Source organism: Lampetra planeri, chromosome 1 (genome assembly GCF_965212315.1).
Source record: "Lampetra planeri chromosome 1, kcLamPlan1.2.h2, whole genome shotgun sequence".
Taxonomy (NCBI): Eukaryota; Metazoa; Chordata; class Hyperoartia; order Petromyzontiformes; family Petromyzontidae; genus Lampetra; species Lampetra planeri.
This window is the reverse complement of record NC_136107.1, coordinates 37,551,978-37,572,094: the sequence shown is the minus strand read 5'-3', so window position 1 is coordinate 37,572,094 and position 20,117 is coordinate 37,551,978. Positions and strand designations below refer to the sequence as shown.

At 56.1% G+C, this 20,117-nt stretch overlaps 1 protein-coding gene across 1 annotated transcript in view; it reads right to left on the bottom strand.

Annotated features, from left to right (window-relative positions):
* LOC144718909 (voltage-dependent calcium channel gamma-2 subunit-like) overlaps positions 1–17,613 on the bottom strand; it is a 35,086-nt gene extending 17,473 nt beyond the window's left edge. Inside the window, exons 1-2 of the mRNA XM_078594554.1 lie at positions 17,494–17,613; positions 2,150–2,426 (exon numbers count right to left, since the gene is read on the bottom strand). Of these exons, the coding sequence (XP_078450680.1) occupies positions 2,150–2,426; positions 17,494–17,613 (397 nt within the window). The remainder of the gene's footprint in view (positions 1–2,149; positions 2,427–17,493) is intronic.
* Between the last annotated feature and the right edge of the window lie 2,504 nt (positions 17,614–20,117).

Sequence of the window (20,117 nt, the reverse complement as noted above, 5' to 3'; positions counted from 1 at the left end):
AGTGTCACACGTGTGTGTACACGTGTTCCACGTGTGTGTGTAGTGTCACACGTGTGTGTACACGTGTTCCACGTGTGTGTGTGTAGTGTCACACGTGTGTGTACACGTGTTCCACGTGTGTGTGTAGTGTCACACGTGTGTGTACACGTGTTCCACGTGTGAGTGTGTAGTGTCATACGTGTATACACGCGTTCCACGTGTACGTGGTGTTAGCGAGTAGCACCGCGGCCGACCGCCTTTGTCTGGCAGGGATCACTTAAAGTGGCCACGCCGAGCCGAGTGAGCCGGCGGATCCAAGTGACATCGATAGCACGAAGCCCGGGGTCAGCCTGGCTAGCACAAGGTCACGGGGTCAGCCTGGCTAGCACGAGGTCACGGGGTCAGCCTGGCTAGCACGAGGTCACGGGGTCAGCCTGGCTAGCACGAGGTCACGGGGTCAGCTCTGATAGCACGAGGTCACGGGGTCAGCCTGGCTAGCACGAGGTCATGGGGTCAGCTCTGATAGCACGAGGTCACGGGGGCAGCCTGGCTAGCATAAGGTCACGGGGTCAGCCTGGCTAGGACGAGGCCACGGGTCAGCTCTGATAGCACGAGGTCACGGGGTCAGCCTGGCTAACACGAGGTCACGGGGTCAGCTCTGATAGCACGAGGTCACGGGGTCAGCCAGGCTAGGACGAGGTCACGGGGTCAGCTCTGATAGCACGAGCAAGAGTCACGGTAATCGTCGGCACCGCGCCAAGGCAGACATCGGGTTCCCCCACGCCGCCAAGTCGCGAAAATGTATCGTTTGAGAATTTCATATTTGGCCAATAAAGGCGAGCGATGTGATAACCAACTTATTGAAGAAAATAAATATAATAGCTATCACACAATCACGTTACTCATCGTTATTGCCCCGGGCAGAGACATTGGCACCACCCAGTGTTTGCAGAGTAGATTGAGACTCGTTGTCTATGATATTAGTCACAGCACTTTCCAGTTCGCCTCCACGTTATTGTGATGACCGTACGTATCCCTGGCATTTTTTTTTGCAGATGACTATAAATATATCCGTTAAATCGTGAAGTATTTTGGCGTCTTGTTCTCCCTTGCAAGAGAGATCAGACTGTTTGGTGGCGCTGCAGCTGCTGCGTTGGATGTGGTGCACAGGCGCAATTAACAACACACGCTCAACACATTCCTCAATAATATATATAACAGGACACGGTTCGGGAAATGCCCCATCTTCATATCACATAAGGCATTTCACTTTTATGCACATCACATAATGTGTATGCGCCATTGCCCGGAACTACGCCTAATGCATTCAAATATTTAAAGGCAGCAGTGCTGTTGACGAGTGAATTGAGTTTTCTAGCAACAGAGACGATCAATCTGTTTCAACGGGTTAGGGCCTGTGGTTTAATCTCACGGCTAAGCATGGCCACATGGCTACTATAACTGATGTTACAACGTACAACAGGGGACCCTGCAGACACCATTTTAGCAAGAGGAGATCTTTGGTTAAAGAATAATTTAAAAAAATATGCAAATATACAAACTACCAGAATACCAACGCAACTGCCAGGGCTCACAACCAAAGCGAATCTCCATGAACACTAACCCAGTTAAACGATTAGCGCTGTAGTATTATACTAACACACACACACACAGATAAAACAACACACACGTAATACATTCGTCAGTAACACTGTGGCCTTAATAGGAAAGTATAGAATGACGTAAATAAGCAGGTGAATTGTGCCTCTACACCAATCCGTCTCTCTACGTAAAGAAGGGATTTCTCAGACAACCCATCAGCCGCACTGCATTCTGGGGAGCGCGTAATATCACCTGCATTGATTCCAGACAAGCAAAATCTGGACCCGCTTTGACAAACAGCAGCTCATCAGCAACAGCGTCAGGCTTTGCTCGAATTGAATGCTGGTGAGTCGCAGGCAAGGGCCCCTTTCTTTGACGATGAGTGCTAGTTCAACGCGATATGTTGTCCTTAGCGTCGCCAAATTTGCACTCTAACTTCGACGGCAGTACAATGGCCATTGCCACGCACCTGGTTAAGTGTCAGGCCAGAAGCAAGGGTCAGAGGCTCATTGCACAGGTAAGACGGAGTTTGCCAGGGTGTAAAAGGGTGTTCAGGGACTAGACGCACCTTCCATGCAGCACACGCGCCAGAGGCCCGAGTGGGTGAGCACCTCCTCGTTGCGCTTCACCGTCTCGTTGTCGGTGTTGGTGCGGTCCCGGCACACGCCGCGCGAATACAGCCAGAAGTCGGTGCCCACCGAGATGGCCATGAGCGTAAAGGCGGCGAAAGCGCCGGAGAGCGTGAGGACGCTCTGCACGCCACGATCCCTCAGCCGCATCATGGAGAGCATGGCGAGGAGGCGACGCGCCCCCGGCATACGGCTCCTTCGGCACGGGGCTGGTGGCTGATGGTGGGGGGGCGGTTGGAGAGGGGGGAGCGGGTTGGGGGGGGAGAGAGGGAGCGGGTTGGGGGGGAGGAAGAACGTGGAGCGATTTGATATGTATAAAAGCCGAGCCGATTTCTAAAGGAGATTTGTGCATAGCAATTTGTAGGGAGCGAGGTTTTGTGTGCGTGTGTGTGGGTGTAGTTTGTACACAAAAAAAGAGAGAGAGATTTGTACGCAGCCGCGTGCACAGAGCGGTTTGTGCGGAGTGATTTCTACACGAGTGTTTTGTACAGGAGATGTCCACGTAGCATTCATCGCGGTTAATATTTAAACGAAAACTTTCACGGGGAGAGAATTTGTAAAAACCAGAAATCAGTATTTGCACGACGTAATTCGTCCACTGCAATTTACACGCAGAGATTTTCCACCGAGCGATTTCTCCACATCCATATACAGCGCACACACACACACGAGGCGACATCGTCACAGTCGCTTGTATGCACAGTCGAGGTTCGTTGACCGACAAATTCACGTCGCTCCAGCCGGTCAAGGGCCCCGCTGTCTGAGCCGGCGCCAGCGCCTGCTCCCCCTGATCGTGGTGCGCTGTTTGGCGCGTCTCCGCGAGCGTCCAGAAGCCACTGACCATCGCTGCGGCGTCGCTCTTCAACCAATGCCACCGTGCTCCCCGCATTTGCGTGGGCGAGACTGCGAGCGATTTGGAATTGACGCGTGCACGCGCGCCTCGCATCGCATCGGCGCGCACAAAACAAAGACCACGATCCCCCCACCCACCCCCCCACCCTCAGTATAGCCTTAACAGACTGTTTTGTCAAATGCTGTTAGCGAGCACCTATGAAGGCCGACACGGCACACGAGGGGGTGGGTGGCCAACACCACGCCCGGCCGCCTTTGTATACCCAGTGGCTATGTTTACACACCGCAACCAAGTACTCGTTTTAGGCTGAATCGACCTAGGGGAGGCTCAGGACCGGTTCTGACAATCGTCGCTGGTGTTGGCCGTGAGCGGGAATCGAACTCGGGACGCCGGGTTTGTAGTGCAGCGCGCTAATCGCTCACACACACACTCGCTCACACACACACTCGCTCACACACACACTCGCTCACACACACACTCACTCACACACACACTCACTCACACACACTCACTCGCTCACACACACTCACTCACACACACACTCACTCACACACACACACACTCGCTCACATACACTCGCTCACACGCACACACACTCACTCACACACACTCACTCGCTCACACACACTCGCTCACACACACTCGCTCACACACACAGGGGTCAGGGGGCGAACCAGACGGGCCGAGCTCTCTGGCTCGTGGGTGCGTGAGAGCCGGTTTCCGAAGAGCGTTGGTCTCTCATATCTACGCCTGCACCCAAACATTCCCGGATCTGAACTATTATTGAACTATTTTATATTTGACCAGGTAAGGCCCACTGAGCTATGTAACTCTTTTGCATTAGCGACCTGGCTACAAGTGATAGCTCAACGAAGTGGCTTATCACGTGGAAATGTATAGCAGCCAAAGACTACAGACGAATGTTTTTCAATGTTGAGGGCAAAACCGGAGGACCCGGAGAAAAAATCCACGCGACCACGGGTAGAGAGACACGCAGACTCCAAATATACAGCAGCCGTCAAGGTCGGGATGGAAACCATGACCTCCTGTATACCAGGCGAGGTAGTTAACATCTCGCCACCGTGGCACACACACACACACACACAAAGGGGTCAGGGAGCAAACCATACGGGCCTAGATCTCTGGCTACGCGCGTGCGTGTATAAGATAATGTTTACTAGGAGCGTTGGTCTCTGATCCCTCCGCCTGCATCCAAGATTTCCCGGATCTGACGTCGCGTCCCAACGCTACGTGACCCCGCGTGTCGCATCAACCACGTGGCAATCAGTTGTGAATCGCGCGTGGCGCACTCCTCTGTCAATCTGCCGCTTTGGATGGAAGGGTTGGTGGAGCACGTTGAATTGTTTTGCGAAAGCTCGCAGACCTCGCTGCAAAGTGGGTTGCCCAAAGAGGAGAAATGTAAGGGACAGCAAAGTGTGGTTCTTGAATCTTATTCTTAGGGTTTTTCGGTAAAGTCACCAGGTAGGTAAAACATTAAAATTAATAAAAGTAAAATAAAATAAAATCACGACGTTTCGGAGGCAACACAAGCCTCCGTCTTCAGGTGGAACCGTCACAGCCACGACAGCTGTATCAAGTAAATGTAAATGAGAGATTGATACAGCTGTCGTGGCTGTGACGGTTCCACCTGAAGACGGAGGCTTGTGTTGCCTCCGAAACGTCGTGATTTTTATTTTACTTTTATTAATTTTAATGTTCTACCTACGTGACTTTACCGAAAAAACCTAAGAATATGAATCCTTGCAGTCACGAAAGCTTCAAATCTAGAATTAAGTTCTTGAATCTGTCTAAGCGGACGTGTTCTTGTCATCTCCTCGCAAGGGGGAGAGGGGGGGGGAGAGTTTCTCCGGGAATTCCGATTTCCTCCCGTCCACAAAGCCAGAAAGCTGCTGGGTGAGAAGGGACTCGGTCAAACATCCAAAGGTAGAGCAGGACCCTCCTCAAGGAGAGTCTTGAGACTCGGTGTGGTTTTCCTGGATAAAAAAAAACCGACGTTATCCTTGCAGTCCATTGGGAGTTGGTCATTTCCCGAGGGGAGGCTAAAACTAAACTCATTTTATTTTTGACCAGGTAAGGCCCACTGAGCCATGTAGCTCTTTTTCATACACGACCTGGCCACAAATGATAGCTCAACGAAATCTTTTACCACGTGGAAATTTATAGCAGCCAGACACTCTAAACCAGTGGTTCTTAACCTTTACTGCAGCCTTCCACACCCTTGGTTATCAATCGTAAAAAAAGTTATAATGTTAATACATACCTAGGGTTTGATGTAACAAATGAGCTGCACTTACGTGCCCGTGCATAATTTGTCTTTCGCTGATTTAACTTCTAAAAAAATCTGGATATATCTCGCACCCCCACAAGGGGCATCTCGCCCCCCGAGGTGGTGGTGCGTGCACCCCAGGTTAAGAATCACCGCTCGGAACGCACGTGGAGTCTAATTGTGGAGGGAAATATCGGAGGACCCGGAGAAAAATCAACGCGACCACGGGGAGAGAGACACGCAAACTCCAAATATAAAAAAAGTTGATTTGGAGGAATTACTCTTTGGTTCTTTCGGAAAAGTCACGTAGAAAGAAAAATAAATTTAATAATAGCATACGACGTTTCGATTGCAACACACGCAATCATCATCAGGTACAAATGAAAGTGAAAACAAACCTAGTAAAGTTATAAATATAATGCAATACAACACAGAGAGTCGGCTAACATAAGGCAACACCCTACCTGGTTGATTATGTTCTTACAAAGATTTCCAAATTTGAGAGAGAGACAAAACACAGACACGGAGACACATAGACAGACACATAAGCAGAGAGAGATAACACAGAGACACACAGAGAGACACACACGTAGGCACACAGAGAAACAACGCCTCTGTGTCGAGGCCTTAAATAGAGAGAGAGAGGGGGGCAGAGAGAGGGGGGGGGTAGATAAATTAGCATGTCAATGAGAGATTTGGAGCTTTCGCGACTGCAGGAAATACGAGAGCGACAACACGAGGACACACACAGAGAGAAAGAGAGAAAACACACTTAATCAAACAAACTTAGTACAATTTGGAAATGTATTGCAATGCAACACAGAGAGTCGGTCAACACACTATTAACGCATAGCCTGGTTGATTACGTTCTTCCAAAGATTATAAATTAGAAGTTAAGTGTGAAATTTCGAGAGAGAGACAAGAGACAGACACGGAAACACAAAGACAGACACACAAGCAGAGAGAGACAACAAATATACCGCAGGCGTCAGGGTCGGGATCGAACCCACGACCTCCTGTATACCAGGCGAGGTAGTTAACATCTGGCCCAATGAACCTCTTATTTAAAAGCCACTCTCACGTGCCAACCGCAGGACAGGTGTCTGATGCTGGAATATTGGTTATCTCTCTCTCGGAGACCCCGCTCGTCTGAGCCTTAGAACCACTCGCACAGAGTCACGGCGTCGTTTACATTCCGTGCCCCCGTCTCCAGCAAGAAAACAACAAATATGCCAGCGTCGCCTCTCCGCGTCGCTAATCGCCCGTCAATACCGGCGCGCGCAACGCCCGCGACCCCGTGAAAATCAGAGGAGGGACGCAACCGGTTGCGCCGCCACGCAACCGTTCGCGCCGCCACGCAACCGGTCGCGCCGCCACGCAACCGGTCGCGCCTCCACGCAACCGGTCGCGCCTCCACGCAACCGTTCGAGCCGCCACGCAACCGTTCGCGCCGCCACGCAACCGGTTGCGCCGCCACGCAACCGGTCGCGCCTCCACGCAACCGGTCGCGCCTCCACGCAACCGTTCGAGCCGCCACGCAACCGGTTGCGCCGCCACGCAACCGGTCGCGCCTCCACGCAACCGTTCGCGCCGCCACGCAACCGGTTGCGCCGCCACGCAACCGGTCGCGCCTCCACGCAACCGGTCGCGCCTCCACGCAACCGTTCGAGCCGCCACGCGCTAATATGGACCTGCCCGCCATCTCCACCTCCACTCCCCCGGACAGGCAGCCCCCCCCCTACCCGCCACCTCCTCCTCCGCCGCCCTTTCGGTGAACGCCGCCTGAAGCCAATGGCCACGGCCACCGCTGGCAGCTGTGCGAGCGGCGCGCTGCGGGACATTAATGAGAGAGGGCTCGTGTCGCTGCCACGGCTGAGGTCATTTATTTCGCAACCTCACCCGCTCGGAGGAGGGGCGGGGTGTGCGGGGAGGTGGGGGGGGTTGGTGGGAGAGGTTCAGGCCCCCTCCGCGCGGGGGGGACACGAGACCCCCCGTCAGTCACGGCTCCCTGGTAGTGATTTAGCGGGTCGTAGAGCCCAGCCGCTCGCAATTAAATGGAACCGGTTGTCAACATACTGGCTCCAAGGCGGTGCCGGCACCACCACCATCACCACCATCGGCACCAACACCAACACCACCACCACCGGCACCACTACCACCAGTGCCACCTGCACCAACACCACCACCACTACCATCGGCACCACCACCACCACCGGCACCGCCAACACCACCACCGGCACCACCACCACTGGCACCAACACCAACACCACCACCATCGGCACCACCACCAACACAACCACCACCACCACCACCACCAACTCCACCACCACCACCGGCACCGCCAACACCACCACCGGCACCACCACCACCTGCACCAACACCACCACCACTGGCACTAACACCAACACCACCACCATCGGCACCACCACCAACACAACCACCACCACCACCACCAACTCCACCAACACCACCACCGGCACGTCCACTATCGGCACCACCACCAATTCCACCACCACCACCGGTACCACCACTAACTCCACCAACACCACCACCGGCACGTCCACTATCGGTACCACCACCAACACCACCACCACCGGTACCACCACTAACTCCACCAACACCACCACCGGCACGTCCACTATCGGTACCACCGCTGTTGCGCCCCGCGCTCGCTCGCTGATGCAGGTGCGTGCGGGGAATTCGAGACGGGGCCGCGCGCGTGCACACGCACACGTATCACGCGCGCGCATCAAACGCGGCATTTAAATGAAAGCGGTAAAAATATATATCCAACAATCCCCTTCAAAGCCGGAGCTCTAATCGCCTGTGCGGCCGCCATTCCTCCCAGCACCGCGGATTTCACGCGGTTCTCTGAGTTTCAGCTGTAAAAAAGAACACACAAACACACACACACAAACACACACACAGAATCAACGTTTTTGGGTTTAGATCGCGTTATTTATAAATGTGTCGTAACCCTCCACCACCCGACACGGCCAATCAGAAAAAGAGTGGCGAATTGCCCGATGATGCTGGATGCAATTACCAGCGAAACGTCGTACTCAAATTGTAAATGTTGTGGTTTCACGCTTCAACACACCGGTGGGATAAAGCAGTGAACTATTTGTCTTTTGTCAACGTGACACTTTTTTACTGATTTGCCGTGTCGGGTGGTGGTGGAGGGTTACGACACATTTATAAATAACGCGATCTAAACCCAAAAACGTTGATTTTGAACACACAAACAAACACACACACACAAGCACACACACAAACACACACGACAGCCGCCCTCATTCTGAGCCACAGCCTTTAATTGCGGACAAGCCCGTAACGAGACGTCTGAGCCACGATCAGCCTCAACCGCGAGAGAGCCTCGCTGATGAGAATGAGTCGGGGCCGTTGTTATAGTCTCGCTGAGCCGCGCGCTTTTCGTGAGCCCACTCTAAGCCACGCGTACGCCGAGCCACCTGGTCTGCGTGAGCCGCGCTGAGCCACATCGAGCCACATCGAGCCGCTCGCTGTGTTAAAGCCGCGTGAGTCGCGTCGCGTCGATAGCCGCCGCTGACTTTAGCATTCACAGCTCGTAGCGGCCGGGCCACGCGAGTCCGCTACCCTTTGCGCATTTTAAGTGAATCGACACTCACGCGGATGCAAAGACAAAGATCCCCCGTGTGGCCTGCACAAGTGCGGTTTGACAATTAAATGGAGGCCGGGACGGTGCACGAGGCGGTGGGTGGCCAGCAACTCACCCAGCCGCCTTTGTCTCCCAAGTGGCGATGTTTACACACCGCACCAGGTACTCATTTGAGGCTGAGTCGACCTGGGGGAGGCCCAGGACCGGTTCAGATAATCGTCACCGGTGTTGGCCGCGAGCGGGAATCGAACTCGGGTCGCGAGGTTCGTAGCGCAGCGCGCTAACCGCTACGCTGCCACGCACACACATACACGCACGTTCCCACACACGCACAGATATCTACAGTCAAACATACTCACAGACACACGCACACACAACGTTTCCACCTCCACACACACATATATTCATATACACAAAGACAAAATTCTTCCGCATAGCCTGAACAGACTTTTGAATAGCACACGAAGGGTCTAAACCATGTCTTTGTATCCCGAGTGGCGATGTTTAAACACCGCACCAGCTCCTCATTTGAGACTGAGTCGACCTAGGGGAGGCCCAGGGCCCGTTGCGATAACCGTCACTCGGGTCGCCGGGTTCATAGCGCAGCGCGCTAACCGCTACACAACCGCTCCCCACACAAAGACACGAACACACAAGAGACAAATATCCACCACGTCGCGTTCATGCTGCCGAGACAAGTTCTGTTCGCGAGATCCTGTTAAAGTCACACACACACACTAACAAAGATCCACCGTATAGCCTTAACATACTGTAGGGGCAAGCGCTGTTAGCGAGCACCTATAACGGCCGGTACAGCACACGAGGGGGTGGGTGGCCAGCACCACACCCGTACCGCCTTTGTCTCCCTAGTAGCGATGTTTACACACCGCACAAGGTACTTATTTGAGGCTGAGTCGACCTAGGGGAGGCCCAGGACCGGTGCAGATGATCGTCACCGGTGTTGGCCGTGAGCGGGAATCGAACCCGGGTCGCCGGGTGCATAGAGCGCAGCGCGCTGACCGCTACACTACCGCTCCCCACACACACAACAACAACGGCCATTCGCCACTAAGTGGCGGTGACGTCACCACGACGCTTGTGCCAGGCTAGGTGCACGTTGAGGCCACGTGAAGTGTCGAACGCCCGCTGGCAGGAGGTCACGGGGCAGACCCAGGTGCCACGAGTCAATTGACTGAGATGACTGGCTGATGTACCACCTGTGCCCCCTACTGTGCCACACACACGTACATACACACAAAGACAAAGATCCCCATATAGCCTGGAACAGACTGTTGGGGCAAGTGCTGTTAGCGAGCACCTATGAAGGCCGGAACGGCACACGAGGGGGTGGGTGGCCAGCACCACGCCAGACCGCCTTTGTCTCCCTAGTGGCAATGTTTACACACCGCACCAGGTACTCATTTGAGGCTGAGTCGATCTAGGGGAGGCCCGGGACCGGTTCAGATAATCGTCACTGGTGTGGCCGTGAGCGGGAATCGAACCTGTGTCGCCGGATTCATAGCGCAGCGCGCTAACCGCTACACTATCGCTCCCCACATACATACACACACGTGCACACACACACACGTGCACACACACACACGTGCACACACACACACACGTGCACACACACACACGTGCACACACACACACGAACATACGAACACACACACGAATACACACACACGAACACCACACACGTGCACACACATACATATACACACACACGTGCACACACATACACACACACACGTGCACACACATACACACACACACACGTGCACACATCCGCGCGCGCGCGCATCAGGAACGCTCGCCGCTCACCGTTCAGGAGCGGGGTGCGCTTTGACGGCGCCTGTTCAGCCTCTCCCCCTCGTCGTCCCGTCCGCCTCGTCCATCGCCGCCTCGCGCGGGGCCGCGACGCGCGCCCCACGACTCCGCGAGTCCCCGCTCAGCAGCGCCGCTCGTAAAACTCGCCTCGGTCAGCCGCGGGGCGGCAGAGACCGCGGCGGAGTCGAGTTTGGTGCGCGCGGTGCTGACGGTGCTGACGGTGCTGGCGGTGGGTGCTGCGAGCCCAGCGAACGAGAGCGAGCGAGCCACGCCGGAGCAAACGAGCTGCTGTGGCAGCCACTCAACGAGACCCTCCTCCGAGGCGTTGACGATCGCCAACGATTCACGTCGGTAGCAGCAGCAGGAGCAGGAGCAGAGGCGCCCGCGACTAAAGCGACTCCCGTTACCGCGGACGGAAGGACGACGACGAGGAAGAGGAGGCGGTGGAGGCGAGTGGACAAGAGGAGGAACAGAAGCCCAGGAGCTCCAGGTGCCGCTCACCGGTTCCGTGGAGCTGTGCTCGCTCGAGTCGAAGAGCAGGAGGATGATGTCGGGCAGGGGTCGCGCTCACATGAGCCTCACCGGCTCGGGGAAGGAACGCGAGGCGCGCGTCTCGAGGCGGTGACGGAGGCGGCGTCAGCAGCGCGCTCCGACGCGCCGCTGCCATTTGACGGTGGCCGTGAACCCGCGAGGAACTGCGCCGTGGGTTTGCGGCTCGCGCTCCGGGCAGACATAAGAGCGCCACTGATTGTTCCCCTGCCGTGTCTCCCGGCCCCAAACGGGCTTCGGGACGTTCTTCTCCTCCTCCTCCTCCTCGGCGAGGGATCGTTCCGCTCGGCAGACAGAGGAGGATTCGCACTCTCACCCGGCGCCGCGTTCTCTCGCACCCGCCACCGACAGCTGACGGCCGAGGTCGGAGCCCCTTCGCGTGAGCATTATTTGTTTATTTATTCCAGTGGGGAGAGTCGAGATGAACCAGACGCCGAGACACACCCCCCCCCACCAACCATGCGCTTGAAGCAATGGTAGAGTCCGCGGATCGCTTTGTTCCAGAGATGGTCGCGTCACGTGAGCCGAGACGGTCCATTACGTCGGGCTCGGGGGGGGAGGGAGGTGTGGGGGGGGCGGTGGAGTGGGGGGTGAGGGCGATGCGGAGGGACGTGCAGGAATTTGCGAATCGATTTGCTCGCTTCAATTCGTGACCCAACTTCGTAACGGGAGCCGCCGCGTTGAATATTTACGACGCACTGAACGAATTCCACGCACCGGCCACGTGTACCTACAACGAGGTCCTCGCCGCCGCGGAGCCGTTATCGGATTGTTGGGCTAAGTGCCGTGTGTTGGAGCGAGTACGGCGCACGGGGGCGAGGTAGTGTGGCCAGCACCACGCCCGACAGCCTTTGTCTCCCCAGCACTCGTTTTTTTTATACACCGCACCAGGCAATCATTTGAGGCTGTGTCGAACTACGGGAGGCTTAGGACCGGTTCAGCTATTCATCACTTTAGTGCGCGAACCGCTGCGCCACCGCTCCCCGGTGGTTGAACACACACACGTGGCGATCAGCAGAAGGGCGCGCAGCACAAACCAATGTTGTACTCTACTTCTATATTTCTATGCCCCCCCACGATCGAGCAACCTGCCCGACCCGCACACGTGTGCACCACACACGCACACGTCTAGCACGTCACACATGTGCACCACACACACGTGTATCACGTCACACGTGTGGACCACACACACACACGTGTATCACGTCACACGTGTGCCCCACACACGTACACGTGTATCATGTTACACGTGTGCACCGCACCAAAGATGAAGATCCCCCGACAGCCTTGAACAGATCGTTGGGGCAAGTGCTGTTAGCCAGCACGGCACACGAGGTGGGTAACCAACACCAAGCCCGGCTGCCTTTGTCTTCCCAGTGTTGATGTGCACACATCAGGTACTCGTTTTAAGGATGAGGCGACCTAGGAGAGGCACAGGACCGGCTCAAGTATTCGCCACTCATATTGGTCGTGAGCGGGAATTGATACTCTTAGTTTTTTTTCCAGTAAAGTCACGTAGGTAAAAATTAAATAAATAATAATAGATAAATAATACAAATAATATAAAAATAAATTGACCTACGTGACTTTACCGAAAAAAAACCCTAAGAGTATGAATCATTGCAGTCACGAAAGCTTAAAATCTTGAATTAAGCGGGAATTGAATTTGATTAAGGCCGCGTTTCACAGCGCAGTGCGCTAACCACTTCGCCACCGCTCCGCACGATCTCCGTAACACAAAGGCAAAGATCGCCCGTATAGTCTTAACAGACTGTTGGGACAAGTGCTGTTAGCGAACAACTGTGAAGGCCGCCACGGCACACGAGGGGGTGGATGGCCCACACCACGCCCGGCCGCCTTTGTCTCCCTAGTGGCGATGTTTACTTATTTGAGGCTAAATCGACCTAGGAGAGGCCCGGACCAGTTCACAATAACAGTCAATGGTGTTGGCCGTGAGCGGGAATAGAACTCGTGTCCTTGGGTTCATAGCGCGGCGTGCTAACCGCTACACCGCCGCTCCCCACGCACCCCAACCACACACACTCACCCACAGTCACCCACACTCACCCACACACACCCACATACACTCACCCCACACTCACCCCACACACACCCACATTCACCCACACTCACCCACACTCACCCCTAGACACAACCGCACTCACACACACACCCACCCACACTCACCCACACTCACCCCCCACACACACACACTAACCCTACACACCCCCACGCACACCCCACCCACACACACCCACACACACCCGCACTCACCCCACACACACACAACAACAACAACCGCCATTCGCCACTAAGTGGCGGTGACGTCACCACGACGCTTGTGCCAGGCCACACACACACACCCACAGTCACCCACACACCCCCACACTCACCTACACTCACCCACAGTCACTCCCACTCACACTCACCCCACACACACCCACACTCACCCACACTCACACACACAGTCACCCACACTCACCCACCCACACTCACCTTACACACACCCACACACACCCACACACCCACAGTCACCCGCACTCACCCACACTCACCCACCCACACTCACCCACCCACGACTCACCCTACACACACCCACCCACACTCACCCCACCCACGCTCATATACACACACCCACACTCACCCCACACACACCCACACTCACCCACACTCACCCCACACACACCCACACTCACCCACACTCACCCACCCACACTCACCCACACTCACCCCACACACACCCCCACCCACACTCACCCACACTCACCCACAGTCACCCACCCAACACGCACGTGTGTCAATGTTGCGCGTGTGCGCGCGCATCGCGTAAATCCGGGGACGATGTCTGAGAGATCGCAGCCAAACGAATTTGTGCGAGACGAGCGAGGAGGGGCGCGCGCGCGCGGCTCTTATTAATTGCCTCCGCGGCGATATGAAATCATGGACACGTCAGAGCGCCGCGTTGGCGCCGTGGGTGGCGTGTGCTTAGGGAAGATGAGGATGGATCTGTTTATAGCCAGCTCGAGGCTCGCGCAATGCGCAGCCAGAGAAGAAGCGCGCGGCGACGGAGGAACGGACGAGGCAAAGTGGCCAGAGGATCCGTAGGGAAGAGGCGTGCTGCCCCACCCCCCCGTCCCACTCGACCCCACCCCCCCGTCCCACTCGACCCCACCCCCCAGCGACGACGGTGGATGATGATGTTAACGGGCCACAATCAGAGGACATCACGCGCACCTCGCGGATTTGCACAAATGCACACACGGTAGTAATGCACACAACGGAGACCCACTCACTGGGTCTCGCTCGCTCGCTCGCTCAGACACGCAGGACAAAGATCCCCGCCGTCGGGTCTTTAACAGGCTGTCGGGACAGGCGGTGGATCGCGGGCACCTCGTGAAGGTTCGCACGCGGCTCACTTGGTGGGTGGGTGCTCAGTTCGACACCCGGCCGCCTTTGGCTCTCCAAATGGCGATGCTTACACGCCGCACCAGGTATCAATTTGAGGCGGAGTCGACCTAGAGGAGTCCCAGGACGGGTTCAGATATTCGCCACTGTTATTAGTCGTGAGCGGGACTCGAACTACCGTCGCCGGGTTTGTGGCAATACGTAAATAAAAACACGCATTGTGCGTAGACACCCAGCCCCACCATGATCCCATCCCTCCCTCCCTCCATCTCTCCCTCCCTTCGTCCATTTCTTCCTCCCCTTTCCATCGCTTTCCTGCCTATCCTGGCATCTCCCTCCACCCCTCCCTCCCTCCCTCCCTCTCCACCCTCCCCCCCTCCCCTCCCCCGCACTGTCGCTGCGCGCTGCGCTCATCCTGACAGCCCATTATCGGGGCTCGCGGCGATCACGTCGAGTGCCACGGCCCCCCCCCTCTCCCCCGCCCCACGCCCACCCAGCCCCCCCCCCTACCTAACCCTTCGCGTCCCCCGACTCGCCTCGAGGGGCATTGTGAGCGACGTCCGCGTGCGGTGGTTGACGGGGGAAGGAATCCGCGCGAGTGTCGTGCGGCGGCTCCACCGCTCCGTCCCTAGCCGCTAACGGGGCCCTCCACCTCGTTGCACAACCGCCACCCCCCCCCCCCCCAGCGCCCTCACTCCTCTCCCTGAATGTAAATGACGCGGAGAAGTTGGGAGGGAGGGAGGGAAGGAGGGGGGCTGAGGAGTGGGGGCAGTGAGGAGGAGGGCGAGGCGAAGGTGTGGGGGGGGGGCAAGGTCATTCGCGCAGCTCACAGAGCCTCGCTCGCGCTGAACGACTCCGTGGGATTCTGCTCCGCACCTCCGTCTGGTGCCGACTCGGGTCCGGGAGGCCTTCATCCAGCAGTGGATGGACCGTGGCTGATGACGACGTCGACGATGATAACGATGAGCTCCCCGCACCGAGACGCACGTGAAGGCGATCCTCCGATTGATTTATTGGCGCCCCGCGTTTAACCGGCCGAGCAGCGAGAGTCACGTTAACGATCATTTTCCAGGAGGGGTCTGTCTCGGCCGCAGTGCTCTAGGTTGCATCATTGCCTTTTACAATTTGCAGCCGCGAACCTCTCAGCACACAGCGGTCTCGCGTTGCGCTGTGGCGTCACGGGGTCATTAGTGTTTGCCGTCTCCCCCACTCGCCCTCCAACCCACCCTCTCCCCTATACCCACCCCCACCGAATAAGGGACACGCTCCGCACGCAGACCCCCGCACGCCCCATCAACCCCACGCACGCGGCCGTGCGCGCGCGTCGCGCTCATTAGAAGTCGTCGTGGTCGAGCGGCGGTAGCTGCGCTGCACGTGGCTGCCTGTCGCCATCGAGGCAGCCGCAGAGGTTTGGTGGATCGCCGCACTAAATGTTGTGGAACTCCCCTTTGCCGTTGGGTAGGCGTAGAGGAGCGGCCGTACCTTGGCTCGCCACGAACGTGCAACGCAGAGAAAATTGCTGACTCCTCTCGATCTGCACTACCTCTATGGGATAGAGTGGGATAGAGTGTTGCCCGCCCCCCCCCCCCCTCTCCCAGGCGCGGGTTTTATCCTGGTGCTCCGGTGACCCCCTCCCCCCACGTGTATTACCACTCGTTAATTGGGCTGAAAACATATTTAACACTACATAGAAGACCGCAGAGCTTGGCAATTGATGGTGTTGCCGGCTCACCGCGTGGCTCCTGCTACCCTCCCCGCTCGTCTGTGCTTCCACATCGCGCCTCTGAGTCGCCCTCTCTCTTTCTCTCTCTCTGTGAGAGAGCGAGAGAAAGAGCGAATGCTGTCGGGCAGGGCGACGTTTAGCTCCACGTGGTGGGATTTTTTTTTTAAATCCTGAACATCCATTTTTTTCACATTTCCCGCCGACAAAGATGCTTCCAGCACGTGGGGCGCGAAACGTCGGACATCTTGCTGAGGAACACGCTAAACTCATCAAGGAGCATAGACCACCACGCAAACTCCGGTCATCATCGCAGCAGCGGCTTTTGGCTGGCCATCGAACAAAGACAAAGGTCAACGCATCGCGCGGCGCTTTCAGATGCGCTTCTGAGGCCGTCTGGAACGCTCTCCCCTTCCGATAGTAGGAAACCACTGGAACGATGCACTTTTACATCATCATCTAGATTGAAAACTAATTTATTTTGAATTGCTTTTTTGTGTTTAGTTTGTTGTCCTTCACCCGCATCTCCGACAAGCACGGCTGTCTACGTGCGGTGCCAAATAAGTTCAATATACAGACATACATTTCGATTTAAAGCTTTCGTGACTGCAGGGATTCATCTTCTTGATTCTTTCGGTAAAGTCACGTAGAATGGAAATAATAATAAAATAATAAAAATAATAAAAAAACATAATAAAATAATAAAAATAATTATTTTTTTATGTTTTATTTTTTTATTTTATTATTTCCATTCTACGTGACTGTACCGAAAGAACCAAGAAGATATACAGACATACACACGCGGTATCACCCAGAAGCACGTCGCCGAGTCAATTTGTCACCGAATATTTGCAGGGTCACCGGTAAGGCTGTGCCCGTTAACAGTGAGTCACGCTCACAGCAAGAGGTGCATACTCGATGTGGTGTGCCGGGCAGACCCGGATGAAAGTAAACCCTGAGTACGGGGCGTAGACGGCTGCCGTGGTGCGATGATAAACTCACTGGACTTGCATTCCTGAGGTCACCGGTTCGGTTCGATCTCTCGGCGCGGCAGTCGAAAGGGTGGAAATCGTTGATAAAATCCCGTCGCTCCTGCCCGCCCAGCAGGGTAGACTGGTGCATCGCAGTTCGTCAACCAGCAGGTGGTAGGGTAAAGCGTGGGTAACTCCCACCTCTTCCGACGCGCGTGGCCAACGAGGAGCGGGGACAGCGGTGATGTTCAGTGAAGCCCCCCTTTGGCGGAGGCACCTTCCGCCTTGACGAGGCGTGAGCAGCGCGATTTGCAGGGCTGCGCCTTTAATCTCTCAGCTTGCACGGCGCGGCCACTGGCGGCGTGGATGACGGGAGGGCGGCTCGCGAGTGTGAAAGTCGCTGTCAACGGCGCCAAGGGTCGAACTGCGTCGGAGAGAAATCGCCGATAAATGATTTTGCGCGACTGAAAATGCCGAGCTCGTATCGCTCTCTCTCTCTCTCCTCCTCCCCTTTACTTATTAATTTATGGAGCTTACGGACAATATATTTCTCCCCCCCGCCCCTACGAGCTCCGCATATTTAAAAGACGGGGACTCTGAGGGTAATCGCTGCGTTGGCTCTCGGCCAAATTCCAAATCTCGGGAAAGGAGGGAATCATCGCGCATTAGTCCGCCGTTGCGCACACTTTGTCAAGCCGGGGTTTGCACGTAGCCCTGTTCGTTTATACAAACGGGCCGATAACTCAAGCGACCGGGAGTTGAGTCTCATTGGTGAGCGTGACACCCTCCCCCCCCCCCGGGCACTTTACAGGAAGGAGGGTCCGATGATTGAATCGTCGAGTATCGCCTTTGACCAATAGGCCCCCGCCGCGTGGCGGGCGACGCGCTGGCGATGACGCGCGCGCTGCCGCCGTCTCTCTCCATCGCCAGCCCAGCAATGCGGGAACACCGCCCGGGCGCCGTGGGGCGAGAACGCGTCTCGACATCGCGCGGCGAGACTCCGTGTGGGCTACGAGGCGGGCGCGGCAGCCTGAGGCTTTGTCAAGAGCCCGCTTAGAGACACTAACGAGCAGTCAGCCCCCCCCCCACCAGACCACGCCCCCCGCTGACCCCCTCCTGACCTTAATGACCACGGTTTGACCCCTGCGGTCGCTCGTCCCACGTGGTGACACGAGGTAAGGCTCGCTGAGCTCTGTAGCTCTCTTTTTTGGAAGCGACCTGGCAATGCAAATTTGAAGTGGATTATCGCGTGGAAATTCATAGCGGGCTAATGCTCCGAACGCACGTTGATTCTAAATGTGGAGGGACCCCGAGAAAAATCCACGCGACCACGGGGAGGAGAGGGACGCGCACTCCAAATATACTGTAGGCGTCAGGGTCGGGATCGATCCCACGACCTCCTGTACATCAGGCGAGGTAGTTAACATCTCGCTACCGTGGCGCCTCAATGAGATTCGGCTCTCTCCCTCCCTTACCCCCTCCCTCCATTCCTCCCTCCCCCCTCCCTTCCCCCCCTCCCTTCTCCCCCTCCCTTCCCCCCCTCCCTTCCTCCCTTCCCCCCCTCCCTTCCTCCCTTCCCCCCCTCCCTTCCTCCCTCCCTCAAACTCGGTTCGACGCATTCATAGCGCAGGGCTCTAACTGCGACGCCACCGCGTCCACCGCATATGGAGTAAAATAAATAACATGACAATTCTATCGCAAAGCCACGAGGACAATCGCATCACGTACAATCGAAGCGGGCATTTACGGGATTCGATGTTTGTGCGTTTTACAATTGTAGCAGCTGTTGCCAACGCAACGAAATGAGTTTTATTGGGGGGGGAGGGGGAGAGGCGGGGGCGGCGGGGGGAGGGGAGGTGCGAAGGGGGGGTTTGGCTCAATTATAGGGGGTGGGGGGGCGAACGTTTTTGGGCCCATCTTTCCCGCCCCCCGCCCCCAACCCCCGGTCACCCCTCCCCCAATGCTGACACCACCACCATCATCATCATCGCATTCATTAGCTGGGCTCATCTTCTACCAGCCCCGGGTGGCTTTCTCCGCAACTCCTTCCCGACGCCTCCGTGCGACTCCCGGGGCGCGAGCTCGGCAGCCCGTGCGGTCGCAGCACCTCGAGCTTGTTTCGCGACGCACGTGGCCAACACGTTGCACGTCGCAGGCGGCGCGGGGGAAGGACAACAGCTGATTGTGATGCCGTTGTCGAGTTTTGAGTTTATTTGGCTGATTGCAGGGGATGGTCCCGTTTAGAAGTGCGGATTGTCCCGGATATTGGACAATGCACAGAGGGCTTTCAACGGCGCGGGGATAGTTCCTCTGGCACTCCACTGCTGGATGATGATGGTGATGGTCTACACTCCGGGCGGGTCGTGCACGTCATTTTAACATGTTCAGCGTCAATATATAACATGTTCGGCGATGTTTCTGGCAATTGCCCTTGTTTTGAAAAAGAGAGTTATTTGGTGGTGGTGCTGCTGTTGCGTTGGCAGTGGTGCACAAGCACAAATTAACAACAACAACAACTATCAACAACACTGTGAGTCTTAAAGAGAAGTGTATATTAGGTGACCTTTCTAGCATCGGACCTTCACGTTCTATGTCTGTATGTTGAACTTCTTTTGCACCGCACGTAGCCAACCGCGTCAATCGGAGGTGAAGAAG